General features: G+C 38.7%; 1 protein-coding gene across 2 annotated transcripts; it reads right to left on the bottom strand.

The window, feature by feature from the left end:
* Positions 1–7,000: 7,000 nt before the first annotated feature.
* Positions 7,001–20,244, bottom strand: LOC132870739 (immunoglobulin lambda-1 light chain-like). Of its 2 annotated transcripts, XM_060904564.1 has the most exons (8): positions 20,028–20,243; positions 18,245–18,556; positions 15,920–16,225; positions 12,049–12,153; positions 9,088–9,115; positions 7,796–7,839; positions 7,658–7,707; positions 7,001–7,567 (listed from the first exon to the last, which is right to left on the bottom strand). In XM_060904564.1, exons 1-8 carry the CDS (start codon positions 20,104–20,106, stop codon positions 7,493–7,495), a joined length of 999 nt encoding a protein of 332 aa, XP_060760547.1. In that variant the 5' UTR covers positions 20,107–20,243; the 3' UTR covers positions 7,001–7,492. The 2 variants fall into 2 exon arrangements, with proteins under 2 accessions (XP_060760547.1, XP_060760546.1); XM_060904563.1 differs by having other exon boundaries at positions 7,001–7,707; positions 20,028–20,244.
* Between the last annotated feature and the right edge of the window lie 1,319 nt (positions 20,245–21,563).

Here is a 21,563-nt window from a genome sequence, read left to right as displayed (position 1 = left end):
CTGCACTTAGATCCGTCTACCGCCGTCTATCTTGTAGTGTCCTGATCCCCAGATCTTTAACCCAGCCGCATATAAAAAGTTGTACATCTCCATGCTCTTCCAGGTTCTCATCTGTGTGTGCGTGTAGAACGATGTCTGCAGCACCAGGTAGTTTGAGATGTCGGGGAACTCAACGGATGGATAATTTTCCAACTTATAGGAAAAATCCTTCTTTGTTAGCATGTAAGGGTCTATCCCATTGAGTGGGTTCGATATCCAGTTATTGGTTTTAATAACTTGCTTGTTTGCTGAACACACAAACATGGCAATAAGTTCTTGTGTTAATGGACCAGACTCCACTTTTGGATCATTAATCCCTTTTGACTGAGAATGTCCTGCATGGTTTTATGTTCACTTCTGGCACATTCATACAGTTTTAAATACAATACCTACAATTAAACAGTTTGCTTTTATTGCATTTATTTAATTCCTGGGCTCCAATCTGTAACAGGGAGTGATATCACATCCCATTAATACACTTTACAATAGATTATTAGATTCTAATAGAATAGATGAGCCAAAACTAACTGGGGATCTTTTTTAATGAGCCCCGACTCGTTACAAGTATGAATAGGTGGGCCTTAAAGTAGAAAAGGTCGAGAACCCCTGCTCTGCATGACTAGGATGTATTGTGATCATTGATGTAACTAGCTGTGAGGACACAGAGATCCAGACTTCAGTTTCTGAAGGTCTAATTTATATTTTTTTACATGTATATACAGTGTCCGAGTCACCACCAAGCGTTTGCAGAGAAAAAAAAAAAGCTGCCGCTCATCTGGTTAAACTATAGTTAACCATTTAAGCTAAAATGTAGACACTAGAAATGTTTACATGAACATTTTCTTGTTCATTTCTATATATAACATTTTTCCCACAAATGAATGTTCATTTTGTATAAATCTTGATCCTAGTTATGGCCCCAAAAACAAACTATCTACCTTGACAGCTTGACCAGCTGAACTGAGATGATCCTGCACCCTTTCCATCCTGTAGGTGTCAGTGTTTATCTACACCTCAACATTCCTGCTCACATTTAATACCTCCTGTTGATTTGTTTTACTCTTCTTTCTTTAATTTATTTCTCATCTCATCTCATTATCTCTAGCCGTTTTATCCTGTTCCACAGGGTCGCAGGCAAGCTGGAGCCTATCCCAGCTGACTACGGGCGAAAGGCGGGGTACACCCTGCACAAGTCGCCAGGTCATCACAGGGCCTTTAATTTATTTGATTCATTAATTTAATTTAGTTGATTTGCATTTCTATTTACTTGCATAACCGTAAGAAAGTCAGTAAGGCAGATTAGAAATGACACAAATACACATTAAAGCTAGACGGCCTTTCAATTTCATAAAATCGGTAATATCTAAAAAAAAAAATCAGGCCATTCTGCGGCTGGGAAGTTATTTAATTTGAGGCGATTAAAGCAAATATTGTGCCTGAAATCGCTGGTTTCGTGCAGTCAAGCAGACAGAGGAAGTCCGTGTTTGTATGCGTGCATGTGCAGGTTTCCCTTTGAGCGTGCACTGACAGTTCCATCATTCTGTCCCTAAACGAACAGTTGATCACACCGAGGTGCTCGCTGAGCACCGATATTTATTAGTTTGGTCCTGTGTTTCCTTTCCTTTACCTATAACATAACGTTTTTTCTTCTCGCTTTCTTTCCGTTACTGTAGTCGGTCTTTCACGTTTCATTCGCACACTCACATCCTCCATTTTCCTCTCGTGTTTCAAATTTGTATCCCACAATGCCTTGCGCGAACGGAGAAAGCCCACCACGTCATGCATGATGTAGTATCTTGTATTGGGTCATGGTGAAGCAGGAAAAAATAGCGGAGAATTTAGAGCCACGTGGAGATAAATTCATTAATTGTGCTATTTTTAAAAAAAACCTAATAAAACTGGAAGTCTGTGATTCGAATTCAGTAGCTTTCGGTCCACTAAACAAAAATAACTGGGTGTCGGGGAAAATTCTTTTTATGACCTACACATGAAAAATCTGAAAGGCAGGCTAGCTTTAATAATGCATCATGTAAAGAGTCATAACTCCTAAACCTGTAGAAAACCTTCCTGGTCACAGAAGTTTCCTGGTGTCTTCCTGTTTCCTGTTTCCTGGTTTTCCTCACTGCTGCTCTCACTATGCTCTTGCCAAAACTCTCTGGTCATTATTATGAGCGCTCAGTGGTGTAGTGTATTTACTGTACCATTTATGACCAAATTAAGAGTTTTATATGTAAAACAGACTCTGGGTCAAGTTATATCAAATAATTGCAACAGCTACAAGAAAATATACATCAGCAAAGCACATTAAAACATATTAATAGTGTGTGTGTGTGTGTGTGTGTGTGTTCCCATGGATTTGGCATTTCTTTTTTTTTTTACTCTGAACCTTTTCTGATAAGGAAACACTCTATTGTCGAGTTCTACATAGAACTTTCCCCTAGAGGGACAAACGAAGAGCGCTTTAATGGTTCAAAATGCAGCACTTCAGGACGTGGAAAATAACTGGGTGGTGTGATGAAGCCCAACAGGAAACCGAGTCACTGTTACCACCCTGAAGTTGATTATGTTCCTATAACTATAACTCCACTTATACTGTACACACAAACTACCAGTCCTCATGCACCTAAGGTGCTTTCTACACAGCCAGAGGGAACAAGTTGCGCCCACTTTCCTTCCTTCATGTTTACACAATCATCATGTTTACACAATTTATTTGTATAGTGCCTTTATCAATAGACACTGTCGCAAAGCAGCTCTACGGAAAAATAGACATTTTAACATGAATTGATCCCTAGTGAGTAATCTTGAAGAGACTTTGGTGAGGAAAAAGTCCCTCAGACGACATGAGGAAGAAACCTACCGAGGAACCAGACTCAAAAGGGAACCCATCCTCATCTGGGCGATAACAGCATGATTATAAATAACTCGCTTCTATAAGTGCCTTATACAGTTAGGTCCATATGGACAAATTTTGTTTTTTTACCTGTTTACTGAAACATATTCAAGTTATAGTTATATAATGGACATGGACATAAAGTCCAGACTTTCAGCTTTCATTTGAGGGTATCCACATTAAAATTGGATGAAGGGTTTAGGAGTTTCAGCTCCTTAACATGTGCCACCCTGTTTTTAAAGGGACCAAAAGTAATTGGACAATTGACTCAAAGGCTATTTCATGGGCAGGGGTGGGCAATTCCTTCGTTATGTCATTCTCAATTAAGCAGATAAAAGGCCTGGAGTTGATTTGAGGTGTGGTGCTTGCATTTGGAAGATTTTGCTGTGAAGAAAACATGCGGTCAAAGGAGCTCTCCATGCAGGTGAAACAAGCCATCCTTAAGCTGTGAAAACAGAAAAAACCCATCCGAGAAATTGCTACAATATTAGGAGTGGCAAAATCTACAGTTTGGTACATCCTGAGAAAGAAAGAAAGCACTGGTGAACTCATCAATGCAAAAAGACCTGGATGCCCACAGAAGACAATAGTGGATGATCGCAGAATAATTTCTATGGTGAAGAGAAACCCCTTCACAACAGCCAACCAAGTGAACAACACTCTCCAGGAGGTAGGCGTATCAATATCCAAATCTACCATAAAGAGAAGACTGCATGAAAGTAAATACAGAGGGTTCACTGCACGGTGCAAGCCACTCATAAGCCTCAAGAATAAAAAGGCTAGATTGGACTTTGCTAAAAAACATCTATAAAAGCCAGCACAGTTCTGGAAGAACATTCTTTGGACAGATGAAACCAAGATCAACCTCTACCAGAATGATGGAAAGAAAAAAGTATGGCGAAGGCGTGGTACAGCTCATGATCCAAAGCATACCACATCATCTGTAAAACACGGCGGAGGCAGTGTGATGGCTTGGGCATGCATGGCTGCCAGTGGCACTGGGTCACTAGTGTTTATTGATGATGTGACACGGGACAGAAGCAGCCGGATGAATTCTGAGGTATTCAGAGACATACTGTGTGCTCAAATCCAGCCAAACTGATTGGTCGGTGTTTCATAATACAGATGGACAATGACCCAAAACATAAAGCCAAAGCAACCCAGGAGTTTATTAAAGCAAAGAAGTGGAATTTTTCTTGAATGGCCAAGTCAGTCACCTGATCTCAACCCAGTTGAGCATGCATTTCACTTATTAAAGACTAAACTTCAGACAGAAAGGCCCACAAACAAACAGCAACTGAAAACTGCTGCAGTAAAGGCCTGGCAGAGCATTAAAAAGGAGGAAACACAGCGTCTGGTGATGTCCATGAGTTCAAGACTTCAGGCAGTCATTGCCAACAAAGGGTTTTCAACCAAGTATTAGAAATGAACATTTTATTTACAATTATTTAATTTGTCCAATTATTTTTGAGCCCCTGAAATGAAGGGATTGTGTTTAAAAAATGCTTTAGTTCCTCACATTTTTATGCAATCATTTTGTTCAACCCACTGAATTAAAGCTGAAAGTCTGAACTTCAACTGCATCTGAATTGTTTTGTTCACAATTCATTGTGGTAATGTACAGAACCAAAATTAGAAAAATGTTGCCTCTGTCCAAATATTTATGGACCTAACTGTATGGTCAAAAAAGTGCAACTGTGTAACCAGGAAATTCATTATAGCTTGAGCATGAAGTCTGTTTTGTTGAAGTTGTAAATTGTTCATCAGTTGATGGAGACTTGCGTGCAAAACTGTTCACTAAAGTTATCATGATGATTGTAGTCCTCAGCCATCGGATCAAAACTGTTTGTATTAAGTGTCCAGAGCCATCTTGTAAGTGCATCTTTAGTCTGTCTGTATTTGGGGCTGTCCTCCAAAGGAGCAAAGTGATGAGAACTTCAGCTAGAAGTAGGGCTTCAGGGTGGATCAGGCAGATCCGGAGAGCAGGAGACGTCAGGATCAGTGGTGTCTCAGGAGTGATGTGTGTAGCTCAGTAGAGAGAGAGAGAGAGAGAACACATACCAATTCTGATTGGTTAGAAGGCGTTCATTAATTTTCTGTAATGCCACCCAATTACACAGCGACTCATGTAGACACTTAATTTTTATGTTCCTTTTTTTTTCTTTTGGAAGGAGTCTCCAGTTTCACCACCAGATTCACTCACCAACTGTCTTCAGGACAGAGCTTTGTGGTTACTTGGTAGCATCACAAGCTGCAATTTGTCTTCCTTCCATCCATCCATCCATCCATCCATGTTTATTCAGTTTTTTATTTTGCTATTTTAGGAGTCTCTTGTGTATCTCTTTGTACCAGTCAGCAGCCCTTCCTTCCTTCCTCCCTCCTTCCCTTCCTTCCTTCTTCCCTCCCTTCCTTCTTTCCTCCCTCCCTTCCTCCCTCACTCCCCCCTCCCTTCCTCCCTCCCTCCATGTTTATTCACTTTTTTATTGAGCTATTTTTTAAGGAGTCTCTTGTGTATCTCTTTGTACCAGTCAGTAGTACAAAGGGGGCAGCCATGGCTTGAAGGTTACCAAAGCAGCTTTGGGCTCAAAGGTCAAAGGAATCCCAGTTTGATTCCTGGGACCAGCAGGAAAAATGTGAGTGAACAAACGGAAGTACAGGGTGTTTCACAAAATGTGATATTATTTGAGATGTAAATATTCCAGAAACTACATAGTCAAGGGAAATTAAACTGAACAGGCTTAATGTTAAGCAATATAAGAATTATTCCTCAAAATTTGAACGGGAAATTCAACAGTATGTGGATTCCATGAACAATTTCACAAATTTTCAATATGCGCGCCGCCTGAAACACGGCACTCTGACACACAAAACGCTTTTTCTTTTCTAGTAAATGGCATTTCTATACCTAAAAAGATTAAAACAAAAAAAACATTAAACATAAAATTCTGACCTGTTTCCACGCATGCTGTTAAAGTTTGAGGTCAATTGAACAAGAATTGGCAAAGTTATTAGGTTGTGGGGCGGCACGGTGGTGTAGTGGTTAGCGCTGTCGCCTCACAGCAAGAAGGTCCTGGGTTCGAGCCCCATGGCTGGCGAGGGCCTTTCTGTGTGGAGTTTGCATGTTCTCCCCGTGTCCGCGTGGGTTTCCTCCGGGTGCTCCGGTTTCCCCCACAGTCCAAAGACATGCAGGTTAGGTTAACTGGTGACTCTAAATTGAGCGTAGGTGTGAATGTGAGTGTGAATGGTTGTCTGTGTCTATGTGTCAGCCCTGTGATGACCTGGCGACTTGTCCAGGGTGTACCCCGCCTTTCGCCCGTAGTCAGCTGGGATAGGCTCCAGCTTGCCTGCGACCCTGTAGAACAGGATAAAGCAGCTACGGATAATGAGATGAGATTAGATTGTGAAATTATATCAAATTTTTTTGAAATACCCTGTATATCTAAAATATTTATTCCGACTGCCAGAATGTTTTTTTTTTGGGGGGGGAGGTATGTGATTTTATCAGAGTACCACAAACTGTTAATAATCATGAGGTACTAAATGGTTACAACAATAACAACAACAACAACAACAACAACAATCCTTATTCCCCTTATTAGCACTATTTACATTTTCTGAATAGATATTTTTCATAGCAAGTTTTAATAAAATCAGACTGAGGGCACTGGCAATCTGAAATAACCCTAGATGGCTAAAAATGCAGGTTGTCAGCGTTAAGGAAAGTGTTTGCTAAGGTCAGACTAATTGTTGCTGAAGTGCCCTTGAGGAAGGCACCTAACCCCCACCTGCTCCCTGGGTGCTGTAGCATAGCTGCCTGTTGCTCTGTGTGTGTGTGTGTGTGTGTGTGTGTGTGTGTGTGTGTGTGTGTGTGTGTTCACTGCTTCAAATGGGTTCAACACAGAGGAGGTACATGTGACAAAAAGTAAAGGCTTCTTCTTCTCCTCCAGTGAAGCTGTGCCTTTTCAGTTGCTATAATGTAAGTGATAACAGGAACGTCCACTATATTAAACATAACTAGAAACTGATAAAACATAACTGTAATCATTGACTAATTGTTGTGCACAGAAATCTGGATTAATATATTTTTTAATTAATTTATTAATTAAATGAAAACAGGGCGACACAGTGATGCAGTGGTTATCACTGTCACTGTCGCCTCACAGCAAGAAGGTTCTGGGTTTGAGCCATGTGGTGTGCAGTTCATGTTCTCCTCATGCCTGTGTGGGTTTCCTCAGGGTGCTCTGGTTTCCTCCAACAGTCCAAATACACGTGGATTCAGTCTCCTGGCTACTCTAAATTGCCCAGAGGTGTAAATGTGAGTGTGATGCTTGTTCGATTATGCATTAACCCTGGGATAGATTGACCTCTCGTCCGAAGTCAGATGGGATTGGCTCCAGCTTCCCTCATGACCCTGACGGATAAGCGGTCGAGATCATGGATGGAAGGATTTAAATTAAAAACATAATTTAGACATTACAGTACCATAAAAAAGTCAAGTGAATGTGCTGTGTGCATATAAAAATGATTAAAATACCAGACATGCTCTAATTGTTTCTTTTGCTAATCTAATTCTAATGGTGGAGCGTTTGGTTGCTGTTTGAAGATCTCAGGGTTCAAACAGGAATATTCGACTTCCTGCAAGGAAATGAAAACATGAGAATCAGCCATCAGTAAGTGTAAAAGCGTGTGATGTGAGTGTGGTGTATACAGGGTTGGATACTGTACCGATACTTGACAAGGCTTCTCTAGATTCGTCCTGAGTGTGGCCTGTTTTCCTAAAGAGTGGACATGGACTTTGTAAACTTCAACACAATCATGTAAGCACAGAATATTCAAAATATCACTGTGAGTTATTATTATTACCCTGAGTCTGGTGTTTACGTTGAGTATCGACGCCTGCACAAGGCCTGAAATACGGTCCGAAAGACGGTTTAGCATTCTCAAAAACTTGCTAAGTTTTATATCTTACACAATACATCATCTGTAACGGTTTAACATGTTAAGGTAATTTTCCCCAAATCATACTTTATTCTATCCACATTCACTGAATATGAGCAGTCGTGCCCTCTGATTGGCTACTCTACTACTAGGATATCAGCTCATATACCGTGAGTAGAGAAAAACAAAATGGCGGAGCACATCAAGTCAGGTACGGTATATCACTTTGTTATCAAGTATTTAAAAGAAACAGAAATAGCTAAAATAATGCAGTTTTTTCCCCCAATATCTCCTGTTCCACACTCCAACCCAGTCAGTGGCAGGAATGCACCTTTAAGTTGACTTGCCAACCGCCAAAACACCCTCAAGAAGAAAAACAAAATGGCGGCGCGTGTTGCTGAACCAACCGAGGACGAAATAAAAACTCTACTCGAAAACAAAACCCCCAAAAATACAAAAAAAAGCAATAAAATCTCATCTCATCTCATTATCTGTAGCCGCTTTATCCTTCTACAGGGTAGCAGGCAAGCTGGAGCCTATCCCAGCTGACTACGGGCGAAAGGCGGGGTACACCCTGGACAAGTCGCCAGGTCATCACAGGGCTGACACATAGAACCATTCACACTCACATTCACACCTACGGTCAATTTAGAGTCACCAGTTAACCTAACCTGCATGTCTTTGGACTGTGGGGGAAACCGGAGCACCCAGAGGAAACCCACGCGGACACGGGGAGAACATGCAAACTCCACACAGAAGGGCCCTCGCCGGCCCCGGGGCTCGAACCCAGGACCTTCTTGCTGTGAGGCGACAGCGCTAACCACTACACCACCGTGCCGCCTGCAATAAAATATGGACTGAAAGTATTTGATGGTAGGAACGTATCTTTTTTAAAAAATTTCAAGAATTATTATTATTATTATCGGATTTTTCACAAATTGCTCCTGTCATTTCGCCGGTTTGTTTACATTCTAAGCGGAAATAATTTTGTCGGACGTTTTGTATAAAGTTTTTATTTATCGAATTTGCAAAAAATAAAAATAAAAGTGCTCCGTTTCTCAAAATCCAGTGAATGTGGAGAGAATAAAACAGTTATTCCACTCAATCTCGTCGTACATGGATTATAGCCACGATCAGCTCGTGTACGACTCGATTTCGTGGAATAACTGTTAAATATTCAGTAGCTATTTCAGCTGCAAAGTGAATGAGAGACAAACCTTTTAACTGGAAAAGTTTGTCGCTTCTCTGAGAGAAAATGGGGGAAAAAGAATACAGTAGATTAAAGTTATATACAGTACTTGTGATGAAATCAACAGACGTTAGCCTCCATTACATATCCTGATTTAAACTATTAAGTCAATTACTTATCAAGTCTAGCACTATTAATCAGACAATAAGACAATAAATCTTCCTGAAACAGGAGTGGAGAACAGGAAGTGATTAGAAAGACCACACAGGAAGCTGTGACACCAAACATACAGGTCCAGTTCTGTTCTGAAGCTAAGCTATTGTTAGCTAAACTCAGTACACACGGACTCGGAGCCATCTTGGCTCCATGTTGTTATTTAAGCTAAACAAATACACATCCAGACCCTCTTAGCAAAGCACGTGCAGGTCCAGACCTGTTTTAAAGTTATTAGCTAAGCTAACCAGACCAGTTTTTAAGCTAACTTGCTGTTAGCTTAGTGAAGTATGTACCGATTCAAAGCTATTTTAATTTAAATGTTAGTTATTAGTTCAGCTAAGCATGTTCATGTCCAAACATGTTTTTGAAGTTAAGCCATTGTTAGCTAAATCTGTACAGCTTCAAAACTATTTTGAAGTTGTTGTTTGCTAAGCTAAGCACAAGCAGGAATGGTGCTGGAATTTTAAGCAGCATACATGTGATGTGTGCTATCTAGCTAGCTAAGAAACAATTTCGAGCTAGCTACAGTTACAGTTAGAAGAATCTCAGCACTGCCACTTCATAATTCCTCGAGATAATTTGCTATTAGCGAAGCTAAGCACGTGCAGGTGCATGATTTTGAAGTAGAGCCCTGCACTCCCGCGGGAGTCCCACGGGACCCGCGGGACCCGACGCAAAGCAGTGCGGTGCGGGACAAATTTTGAAAGCTCATTGCGGGCGCGGGCGGGAGGGGGAGTGCACAATGCGGGAGCAGGCGGGAGAGGTGATAAGCTGCAGTCCTGCTAACTAAAAACGTGTTTAAAATAAAATTTATAAATTATTAATTTATGTCTATCATATATAATTTGTGCTGGATATTTTATTTGGCTTTAATAAAAACATTTTAAGATGCCTAAATTTGCGGATGTGGTCTAATCTCGCGTACGTTTCCGATTCCTTTCTGCTTTTCCATGTTTGAGATCTCCGATCATGGCAGAAGAGCAGAAGCTCACAGTGCTTCAGAAGTAAGTGCTGCTTTAAAAAGAGGTGCATTTACCATTAAAAAGTCCCCTGAATGTGAGCTGTAGATATTTATGCTCAAATCCACTCAAAGTAGGGGGCGGGGCACCATCACGCTGTGTCTTTAAATCATATTAATTTCTTATAGGCCTACTTGTATTTCCTAGAATGTAAATGTGAGGAGTGACATATAAGCTATGTGCAATGTGCAATATTCTTAATATCCACTGTAGATTTTGGTAGGTGTGTTGGGTATCTCTGTAAAGCCTCAGCTGCGCATGCTACCTGGCAACGCGCACCCTCGCTACGTGCGCTAGGTCAAGGATCGGTCAGTGGAGAGCTCAGCTAAGCTCAGCATGTTTAATTCCCCAAACCAATGACAAGAACTTTCATGAGAAATAACACGAACGTCTGCATCATGTGGGATTTGCGGGCGGGAGCGGGACAAAATATGGCAGGCGCGGGCGGGAGCGGGACTGAAAATCATAATTCTTTGCGGGAGCGGGCTGGAGGGGGACTGCACAATGCGGGAGCGGGACTGAAAATTCTGTCTCGCGCAGACCTCTATTTTGAAGTTAAATTGCTGTTAGCTAGGCTAAGTATGTTCAAATCCAGATACATTAGCAGCTAAGTTGTTGTTAGCTAAGCACATAGAGGTCCAGACCCATTTTAAAGTGCATATCCTGGACCAATTTCGTTTTTTTTTTTTCTATGAAAGTACGTCCCTTTACACGCTCATCCAGAAGGGTAATTTTGCACAAGGCCATCTGTCTACAGCAGAAAAAAATAAAATAACAAAACGCGTCTGGAAAAATCCCAAGGGAGTCTGGAGCCAGATTCATGACGTCACGTGCGGAAGCGCCAGCAGGCTGCACGAGCTTGCATGGTTTCAGTGCACAGCCTGTGTAGACCAAGTTTAGCAGCTAGCGATTTTGCATTGAAATATGGAATTGTCACCTGAGCGCTGGATCAAGTTGCCTCGCGAAGCCCATTTCCCACTGCAAATAGTTCTCAAAGTCGTCGGGCCTTGTGAAGTGAGCACCGCAAATAATGCTGTGGTCTGTAGCATGTAGTCAGTTTTTCCGGGTGCCTCGCACGAAGCGCTCCCATTTCTCTCTCATTGTCCGGTCTTTTGGGAAACGATGAGTACTAATCCCATCAGGATTGGAGTTGCTACACCCTCCTACGATACATCTGTTAACCATTTTAATAATTACGCGATAACGTTGAAGAAATTTGCAGAAAACCACCAGGTCGTTTTCTTATAAACAAACCAGCGCTGACGTAGGATTCAGAGGGAGGCGTCCCGCACGCGACGTCACGAAAATCAATGTTTGTCGGGAAATCTAAATGCCAAGTTTTTTCAGAGGCGGACCAATTCGCCTCAAATGGCTTGATTTCAACTGAATTTTTCTGGTATTGCGCAAGGTAAAAAAATTGCACAAAATGCAGAATGTGACAGATATTTGACCAAAGTTTATTCTAAAACAGGAGAATTACATTGATCTTGCTCCTGAATTTACCCGTGATATGCACTTTAACACTAGGTAAACTAAGCATATACAAATCCAGACTCATTTGAAGCTAAGCTGCTGTTAGTTAAGCAGACACATTTGGAAACTAGGTGCTTGCTAACCAAGCTAACCTTATACAATTTCAGGCCTGTTTTAACATTAATGAGTGCTTTAAGAAACTGCACGTTGAATCAGGTGTGTTGGAGCAGGACCAGCATGTAGCTCATCGTTCAAATATATCATGTGTGATTTTTATTCACCTTTACGTAAACACAGAGCCACAGTGATCGCCACGACGATGGTGAAAACGGCGACAGCGCAGCCCCCGTACAGCAGCCACAGGCATGTAGGGTCTGAATGACGTCCTGTTAATGACATTAATGACACTGGGTTTATTCCATAATGTTCTGTAAATGTATATTGATTAAACATCTGAAGAGATTTTCTTAAGAGAGCACGCATGCATATTTTAGTATCAAAATATACATATATACAGAAAGAGAGAGAGAGAGGATATTACATGATTACACAAAGATATGAAGTTTATCTGGGCGGCATGGTGGTGTAGTGGTTAGCACTGTCGCTTCACAGCAAGAAGGTCCGGGTTCGAGCCCCGTGGCCGGCGAGGGCCTTTCTGTGCGGAGTTTGCATGTTCTCCCCGTGTCCGTGTGGGTTTCCTCCGGGTGCTCCGGTTTCCCCCACAGTCCAAAGACATGCAGGTTAGGTTAACTGGTGACTCTAAATTGACCGTAGGTGTGAATGTGAGTGTGAATGGTTGTCTGTGTCTATGTGTCAGCCCTGTGATGACCTGGCGACTTGTCCAGGGTGTACCCCGCCTTTTGCCCGTAGTCAGCTGGGATAGGCTCCAGCTTGCCTGCGACCCTGTAGAACAGGATAAAGCGGCTAGAGATAATGAGATGAGATGAGATGAAGTTGAATAAAACGTGTTCTATTCCCTTCTGGCGGGTTTCATTCATCTGGTTCGATAGCATGCAATATTGTTAGCATATCGCTTATCCGACGTGTATTGCGTCACTCTACCCAATGGAGAATGAGCGTTGAATATGGTTTACGATATTGCATGGTTGTCAAGACAACATGACATCACATGTCGGAGACGTAAAACTTCTGCGCTACCGAGCGACTGGGACAATTTGTAAACAAACATGGCCGCCGGGTTGCTTCGTTAAATACGGAAGATGTTGAGAGAATTTTGAAAGAGAAAGACATGTTGAATACCCGAAAGGAATGTATAATAATAATAATAATAATAATAATGTGTGTGCATCCACATACTCTTAGCTTTAGTTTTTAAACCCTCTGTTTGTTTGTTTGTTTGTTTGTTTGTTAAATTTTTGCCATTGTTTAAGACTTAGATATACTGCCAGCACTCTTATGCCCATTGTCGATGCACTTTTTTAGCAATATGTCTGTTTACGCAATATGGACCCTGTCAGTAATATGTATGTGTTTATGTAATATGGCCTCTGTGTGTGCATGTGGGACTGATTTGTTAAAATGTTTGTGTCTTTGCTGCTGTAACAATCTAATTTCCTGCAAAGGATCATTAAAGTATATCTTATCTTAATAATAATAATAATAATAATAATAATAATAATAATAGCTTTTTTCATGGTCTATCAGATATATTCCATTCAGCTACTCGTCTTTGACTCGTTCAGTATCATGCTAGCTGAATGGAATATATCTGATACACCACTCAATGCCAGGTAGTATTATTTAAATACGGCTCAGCTCTGCGATGTATTTCGTATGAAAAATGCGAGTTTTTCAACACGAGAAGATAAACTTCATATCATGAAGCCAGAGTGTGATTTTCTTTTTATTATATCGACACATTCACAAACAAAAAGTCCCTAAATTTACCAAAACAATTCATCGATTTAATCACAACTGACATATAGAGATTTATGTCATGGTTTTGGTTCTCCGTGTCCCGGATGGAGCTCGTATGAAAAACACGAGTGGCGTATTTCCCAGTAAAACACTCAGGTCCATATAATATATAGTGCAAAAGTCATAGGCACACTATTTTTATTTTATGACTTCTACATTATCGAATCAGGACAAAAACATTTTAGATCCCAAACATTCGAAGAATTGTTTTGATAAATTTAGGGACTTTTTGTTTGTGAATGTGTCGATTCAGCTACTCGTCTTCGACTCGTTCAGTATCATGCTAGCTGAATGGAATATATCTGATATACCACTCAACGCCAGTATTATTTAAATATGTCACTCAGATCTGCGATGTATTTCATATGAAAAATGTGAGTTTTTCAACACGAGAAGATAAACTTCATATCATGAAGCCAGAGTATGATTTTCTTTTTATCATTAATAATGATAATAATGATAATATATATGATGTATAATAATAAATTATTTATTATTATACATTTTAGATCCCAAACATTCATTTTCCAGCACAAAATTAAATGTGACAGAAAAATGTTTGTATGTCAGTAAAAGAAGCAGCATGTTCCGTAAGAGAGCACTTTTCAGGTTAAAAAAGAAAACATAATGAAGGCTGCTGGGTTTTGGTGCAAAATGAAGACGTGAGTGTGACAGTCAAAGTGTCCAGAAGAACTGTGGCTGGTTCTGGAAGATGTTCAGTAAAACCTACAGATCATTTCCGCATAAAACTGCACTCACTGGGCCTCAGACTACTATTTTTAATTTTTTTTTAAAGCAAAGGGTCGACTCGTCGCACACCAAATATTGACTTTGTTTCATTTATTACTGCTTTTACTATTCTATAGTATTTTTTTTTAAATGTAGAAACATTTAATTCCATTATGTTTGAAGGCATGTTTGCTCTACAGTATTGTTTTGCATGTGCCTGAGAGAGAGAGAGAGAGAGAGAGAGAGAGAGATGCATACAGAACGTATTTCATTCAGAGAACTCAGCTTATTAATACAGATGTTCCACAACATCAAATGTAACTAGAAATTGATTTTTTAAAAAAGTGCATTGTGCTATACTTTAATCCATCCATTATCTGTAGCCGCTTTATCCTGTTCTACAGGGTCGCAGGCAAGCTGGAGCCTATCCCAGCTGACTACGGGCGAAAGGCGGGGTACACCCTGGACAAGTCGCCAGGTCATCACAGGTTATACTTTAATAAATAAAATTAATTTTTTATTTGCATTTTTCTGTTGCAAAAGAGGCATAAAACACTTTTGGGGTGTGCTGTTATATATATTGGAATATAATCAACTTTGGGATGCTGCTTTATTGATTAATTTTCTATACCAGCATGCCCCTAAATGTTTTATTCTTTACATATTATAAGTTTTACTTATATTCTGGATTATTCCAACAACATATTCACAATATATTCAGTTTCAGTGTGGGCATTTTGCATGCAGTGTATTGGATTTTTTTTTTTTTAACCAAATACAGTACTCAAATGGCTAATTATTTCCGCCTGATGAATATAACACATAGAGAGAGAGTACAGAAATGTAGTTAGACACATATTACAAAATAGCACTTAATAAACATGCTTGCTATATTATTTTATTCTCCACTCGGTCTTAATCAGGTTTACATTACCGCTCAAAAGTTTGGGGTCACCCAGACAATTTTGTGTTTTCCATGAAAAGTCACACTTCTATTTCCCACCATAAGTTGCAAAATGAATAGAAAATACAGTCAAGACATTTTTCTGGCCATTTTGAGCATTTAATCGACCCCACAAATGTGACGCTCCAGAAACTCAATCTGCTCAAAGGAAGGTCAGTTTTATAGCTTCTCTAAAGAGCTCAACTGTTTTCAGCTGTGCTAACATGATTGTACAAGGGTTTTCTAATCATCCATTAGCCTTCTGAGGCAATGAGCAAACACATTGTACCATTAGAACACTGGAGTGAGAGTTGCTGGAAATGGGCCTCTATACACCTATGGAGATATTGCACCAAAAACCAGACATTTGCAGCTAGAATAGTCATTTACCACATTAGCAATGTATAGAGTGGATTTCTGATTAGTTTAAAGTGATCTTCATTGAAAAGAACAGTGCTTTTCTTTCAAAAATAAGGACATTTCAAAGTGACCCCAAACTTTTGAACGGTAGTGTATAATTAAAGACATTAAAGTTTGCTTACTTTGTCTCTGCAGAGTTTGCGACATGCTCTCGTTTCCATAAGTCACCACACACTCGATGACATGAGCCGCTTCCCTCCATTCCTCTACAGGAATCAGGATCTGAGCTCGAGTGTATTCTGAGGCTGAATCGCCATGTCCTGTCCAGCCTGATTCTGTCCATCCTGTGCGCTCGTCTTCATCAATTAACCACGAAACCCTGATCTGAGACGGAACGGCATTCATCACCACACACTGCAGGAGAACAGTCGGAGTGTCCACCTCCATCGGTGTGTACAGAACGATAGACGGCTTTAACGGACTCTTATCTACAACACACACACACACACACACACACACAGTGCTGCATGGATTGACCAGAAGGTGTTGCTTCATTATTTTTCTATCACAGCAGCTTTGATAGCTGATAATAGCAGATCATTGTTTTTATGATATTTATATTAATGCACTTGTTTCTATAGTAACAGGTCAATCACAGGAATTCTACCATAGATGCTACACTTAAACAGATTATAAAAAAAGATATATAATTGTACATGTGGTGTGTGGGTTTTTTTTTTTTGTTTGTTTTTTTGTAACGAGATGTTTATTTAACATTTTGGAAGGAGACTCCAGTATCAGCGCTTTGTAACATTCAGTAGGTTTTCCACCCGAGGAAAGTCTTCAAAATGGAAACAAGCTGCATTTTTTTTCTGTTTCATTAACTTCAAAAGAGAGAAAAAAGAGGCAAAGAGCCTGGTGAGGAAACGACAGATCAGGGTAAGGGGATAGCTCTAAGTGTTAAGAGGAACTCGTTTCTCAGAACATTAAATGTAACTATAAACGGATAGAAAGTACAACGAGACCGTCAATGACGGCGTAGCTCACTCCGGCCCCGTCTAGTCTAGAAGGAACGATCTAAAGTGGGCCACCTTCCTCGCGCAATAAATGTTGCAAGCTATATACACTATATACAAGCTATATATTGAAGCGATATCCACCCTAGGAATACCGACCTATTTGGCAGAAAGAATCCAAAATGGCAAGGAATTGACCTTTTTGTTGAACTGCTCATTAAGGCCTTACTTAATTAGCCCATAACTTCATTAATAATTGTAATGAAGCAAATCTGGGTAAAAGCTATGTGCACCCTAGGTCCCCCTACCTTCATGAGAGAAACAATCAAAATCGGTGAAGAGTTGAGGGAGAAGAAGTGATTTGTGTGCAAACTGCTCGTTATGGATTAATTAATTAGTCCATATCTTCATTATTAATTGCAATTATGCAAATTTGTATAGAAGCTATATGAACCCCTGGGCAGACCTACCTTCCTGCCAAAGAGAATAAAAATTGGTGAAGAATTGAGAGAGACGAAGCGATTTTTGTGAAATGTGGACGACACTGGACAGATGGATGACGGACAACACATGAGGGCATAAACTCATCACCTGTTGGCTGGATGAGCTAATAATAATAATAATAATATTGATTTCTTTTCACAATCCACCACCACTTTTAAAAGTCACTTGGAAGTTCTTGTTGGAATCAATCTCATCTTGGTATTTTGCTTTTTTCTTTTCCTGTTGGACTTCCAGGTCTTACCCGATTGCCTTTGATATTTTTTAAGTTGCAATGTGAGAAACCCTGCTGTACTTTTTTGACTGTCAAACATTCAATTCAGTAGAGAATTTTCAGATTGCAAAGCAAAAAATGAAATACACTACATGGCCAAAAGTATGTGGACACCTGACCATCACACCCATATGTGTTTCTTCTTCAAACTGTTACCACAAAGTTCGAAGCACACAATTGTATATGCTGTAGATTTATAATTTCCCTTCACTAACGAAGAGGCCCAAACCTGTTCCAGCACGACAATGCTCCTGTGCACAAAGCGAGCTCCATGAAGACATGGTTTGACAATGTCGGAGTGGAAGAACTCAAGTGTCCTGCACAGAGCCCTGACGGAACTCAACCCCACTGAACACCTTTGGGATGAACTGGAACTCCTTACACAACATCAGTACCTGATCTTACTAATGCTCCTGGAGCTGAATGATCACAAATCCCCACAGTCACGGCCTAAAATCTGGTGGAAAGCCTTCTCAGAAGAGAAGAGAAGACTGGAGCTCATTATAACACTGAAGGGGGAATAAATCTGGAATGGGACGTTATGGGATGTGATGGCTAGATCAAGCGTCTACAAACTTTTGGCCATATAGTGTATGGCATTTTGGTATCGTAATTTTTACTCTCATCATGTGCACTTTCACACCTGATTGAGTTTTTTAAAGTCTGGGAAATGACAAAATGATAACAGTCCTAGTATGACATTAAATCAAACTCACCTGTAATGACGACTCTGGTTCCAGATCCGATAAAAATAATTTTGTCATGCATAGATATGCAGTAATAAATGCCTGAGTCTTGAACTCTGGCATCAGTTATTGTTCTGGTACATGATCGTCTATTATCTTCTAACTTTTCCTCATTTTTTCTGGCTTCGGTCAGTTTTCCAGTTCTAGGGTTCACTTTATGCAAGGTTACTGAGTTGTAACAATATGAAATCGGCAAGTCCTGAGTGCATGTTATTGCGAAAGAGTCACCGACGGATGCAGTAATGAACTCAGGGGACTGAGTCACCACAGCCGAGAGAGATGCTGCAAGGAAAAAAAAGGGGTTTTCAAGAATTTTAAGACAAAATATTAATGTTAGTACTTAAAAATGAGCAGTAGTGTGCTTCTTTAGGTCATCTTTGTATTTTTAATAAGCTGAGCAGCAAGAACTTATTATGTGTGACAACAACCTAAAATCACTGTAAAAAAAATGAAAACATATATATTTTTTCTTGGAATATATTTTCGATATATTCTAAAATATCAGTGAAATAGTGTATTATACTTTTAGTATAATCCAGTTTACGGAAAATCAATAAAATTGTAATAATTGTTATATGTTTTAGGACTACTGGAAAAAAGTTAAAAAAAAGAGAGAGAGAGATCATGTAAAGAAGATTTCAGACAGATATTTAATATATCTATCTATAATATATCTATGTATTTAAAAATACGAGTAAACAGTATAAATAAAGAAAAGTGTTGAGTTGAATTGTGATATTATCTTAAGATTTTTCATTATTGACCCCTTTTTCTTTTTTGTATGTTTTAAATTGCAGGAATTAACTAAAAAAAAAAAACCTCAACAAAATGAGTAATTTATTTATTTAAATAAAAGTAGTTATGTGTTTCCATTACATAATTTGCCAGAATTAAGGCGGGCATTTAATTTGTCGCCTAAATATAAAATATCTCATCACAACCTGCATTTGAACTATTGAGCAATTATAAATTAATTATTTTATTTTTTAAAAAACATTTCTCTGAAAATTGCTCTATTACTTGAACGTTATGATCTTTAGCCACAATTTTTTTTTTTTTTTTGAGGGGACAGGGTTTAATTTTATTAATTGTTAATTAATTAAAAAAAAACTAATTGAAATACATTTGTAACCCTTAAAGAGTCTTTTCTACTTGCATAGCAATAATAATAATAATAATAATAATAATAATCAAGGCGAAATCTGTATAAAGATATTCGGGTGCCTATACTTTTGCACAGTAATGTGTAGTATATATAATGCTAATAAACACTAATATAAAATCATGTAAAATTGAATGTAAAATAAAGGAAATGTTTTTTTACTGAATGTCTGATGAATTATATTCTAATTAGTGGACTTAAAAATAAAAATTAAAAAAATTATTGTGCTTAATAAAAATAGCACTGCCATTATGCAATAAATAATTTAAAAAATGTTAAAAAATGAGAAAATATATTTTTTTAAATAGCAACAATGAAAAAATGAGTATGTGTGTGAATAAATTGCATATTGATCAACATAAATTACATTTTGTTCTGTTGATTATTTTTGATAGTGAATAAAAAATGACTTGAACTTGTGGCATTTTTAATCGTGTCTGTTTCATATTTCTCATGTTATAGTCGCCAGGATTTAATCCCAGATGGGGAATAAAGTCTGTATCTTCTTATATTAATCATGATGGATTTCAAAAGCCCTGATGCAGGTCAAAGAGTTTAAAATGGAGGGAAGTGAAAAGATGTAACACTTACTTCTCAGAGTACAAACCCAGCAGAGGAGCAGCAGCCCAGCCGCCATGCTGAAGCCTTCAGTCTCTCTTATCTCAGACATCTCCAGATGAAAAGGGAAGCGTCAGGCGCTTTTGCAGCGAGGGCTATAGGAGACGTCCTGCCCCTTACACACAACCAAACACAACAAAGTGTTTTTCCATTCAGCAAGAATACAAAAACTTTGATCAACAATAGATAGACCTGTAGGTACACATTAAAAAAGACAGTACAGAAACTTTGAGTTAAAGTAAGAAGTGGAACTCGTCTGTCTGTAAATCTCAGTGTTACACTGTCAGTTGTATAATGCAGAGGTTTACTGACTTTTTGCAGACTTGGACCCCTTTAACTGTAAAAACAAAAAAATTCAAAATTAAAAAAAAATAATAAATAATAATAATGATAAAAAAATCACAGATCACTTCAGTACAGATTTAATTTACAAATTATTTTAAAAAAATCATTTTTGAAATTTGATGTATTAAAAATATATTTGAACCAGAGCATTTTTTTTAAAATTCACCCAATATTAATTCTGTCACCACAGATTCCTGAAGACATGATGATTCACAGACCCCTGGGGCTCTCCACAACGCACTTTGACAACTATTTGAGAATTGTTTATTGACTTTTGTTTACGTATAGAACTAAAAAATGTTCTAGATTAACTCTAAATTGTCCAGTGTACCCAAACCTCAAAGTTATTATAATTTTCATACTATTTTTTAAAGCGTCCATGGTCAATACAAATCGCTATAAGGTTTAATATTTCCATCCATATTATTATATTTTTATTTTCTATTGGTTTTATATATATATATATATATATATATATATATATATATATATATATATATATATATATATATATATATATGCCATTCACTTATGTTTATGATGCATATGCACAGCTTTCATGTAAATAAGTGTCAGCTTTAGAAACCCTGTGCCAAATAAAGTTTATTTATTATTATTATTATTATTATTATTATTATTATTAACAACAGTGACTTTCATGTACAGTATATTACTTCTATCATGTGTGTTATATCCTCATAAAAGAAATCTGGAGTAACTTTTTAGTAACTGAAGTAAGTCACTCTGGTCTTAGTGTATAATCATTAAGACAGTTTCGATCAGCTCTATTAAAAGAAAGAAAGAAAGAAAGAAAGACCAAAATTCATATCAATATAAAGCCAAAGTCGTCGGCCAAAAGAGAAATAATTCAGGTACAAATTATCACAAAAATATTCAGGTTTTAAATTATGCAACCTGCTCACCTTTAGATTCACTTTAATGATTTGATGATTGAATTAATAATAATAATCTCATCTCATTATCTCTAGCCGCTTTATCCTTCTACAGGGTCGCAGGCAAGCTGGAGCCTATCCCAGCTGACTACGGGCGAAAGGCAGGGTACACCCTGGACAAGTCGCCAGGTCATCACAGGGCTGACACACAGACAACCATTCACACTCACATTCACACCTACGCTCAATTTAGAGTCACCAGTTAACCTAA

The sequence above is a fragment of the Neoarius graeffei genome, chromosome 22, assembly GCF_027579695.1.
Source record: "Neoarius graeffei isolate fNeoGra1 chromosome 22, fNeoGra1.pri, whole genome shotgun sequence".
In the NCBI taxonomy this organism is placed as follows: domain Eukaryota; kingdom Metazoa; phylum Chordata; class Actinopteri; order Siluriformes; family Ariidae; genus Neoarius; species Neoarius graeffei.
Note: the sequence above shows the minus strand (reverse complement) of the source record. Positions and strands in the feature narration are given on the sequence as shown.

Bases quoted from the DNA above. Each gene is read 5' to 3' on its own strand.
- LOC132870739 (XM_060904563.1), bottom strand. From the start codon at position 20,106: ATGTCTGAGATAAGAGAGACTGAAGGCTTCAGCATGGCGGCTGGGCTG. The intron at 7,840-9,087 runs GTTTGTCTCTCA...ACCGTATTTCAG, and splicing joins CAAACTTTTCCAGTTAAAAG to GCCTTGTGCAGGCGTCGATA. The intron at 7,708-7,795 runs GTAATAATAATA...TCCACTCTTTAG, and splicing joins ACGTAAACACCAGACTCAGG to GAAAACAGGCCACACTCAGG.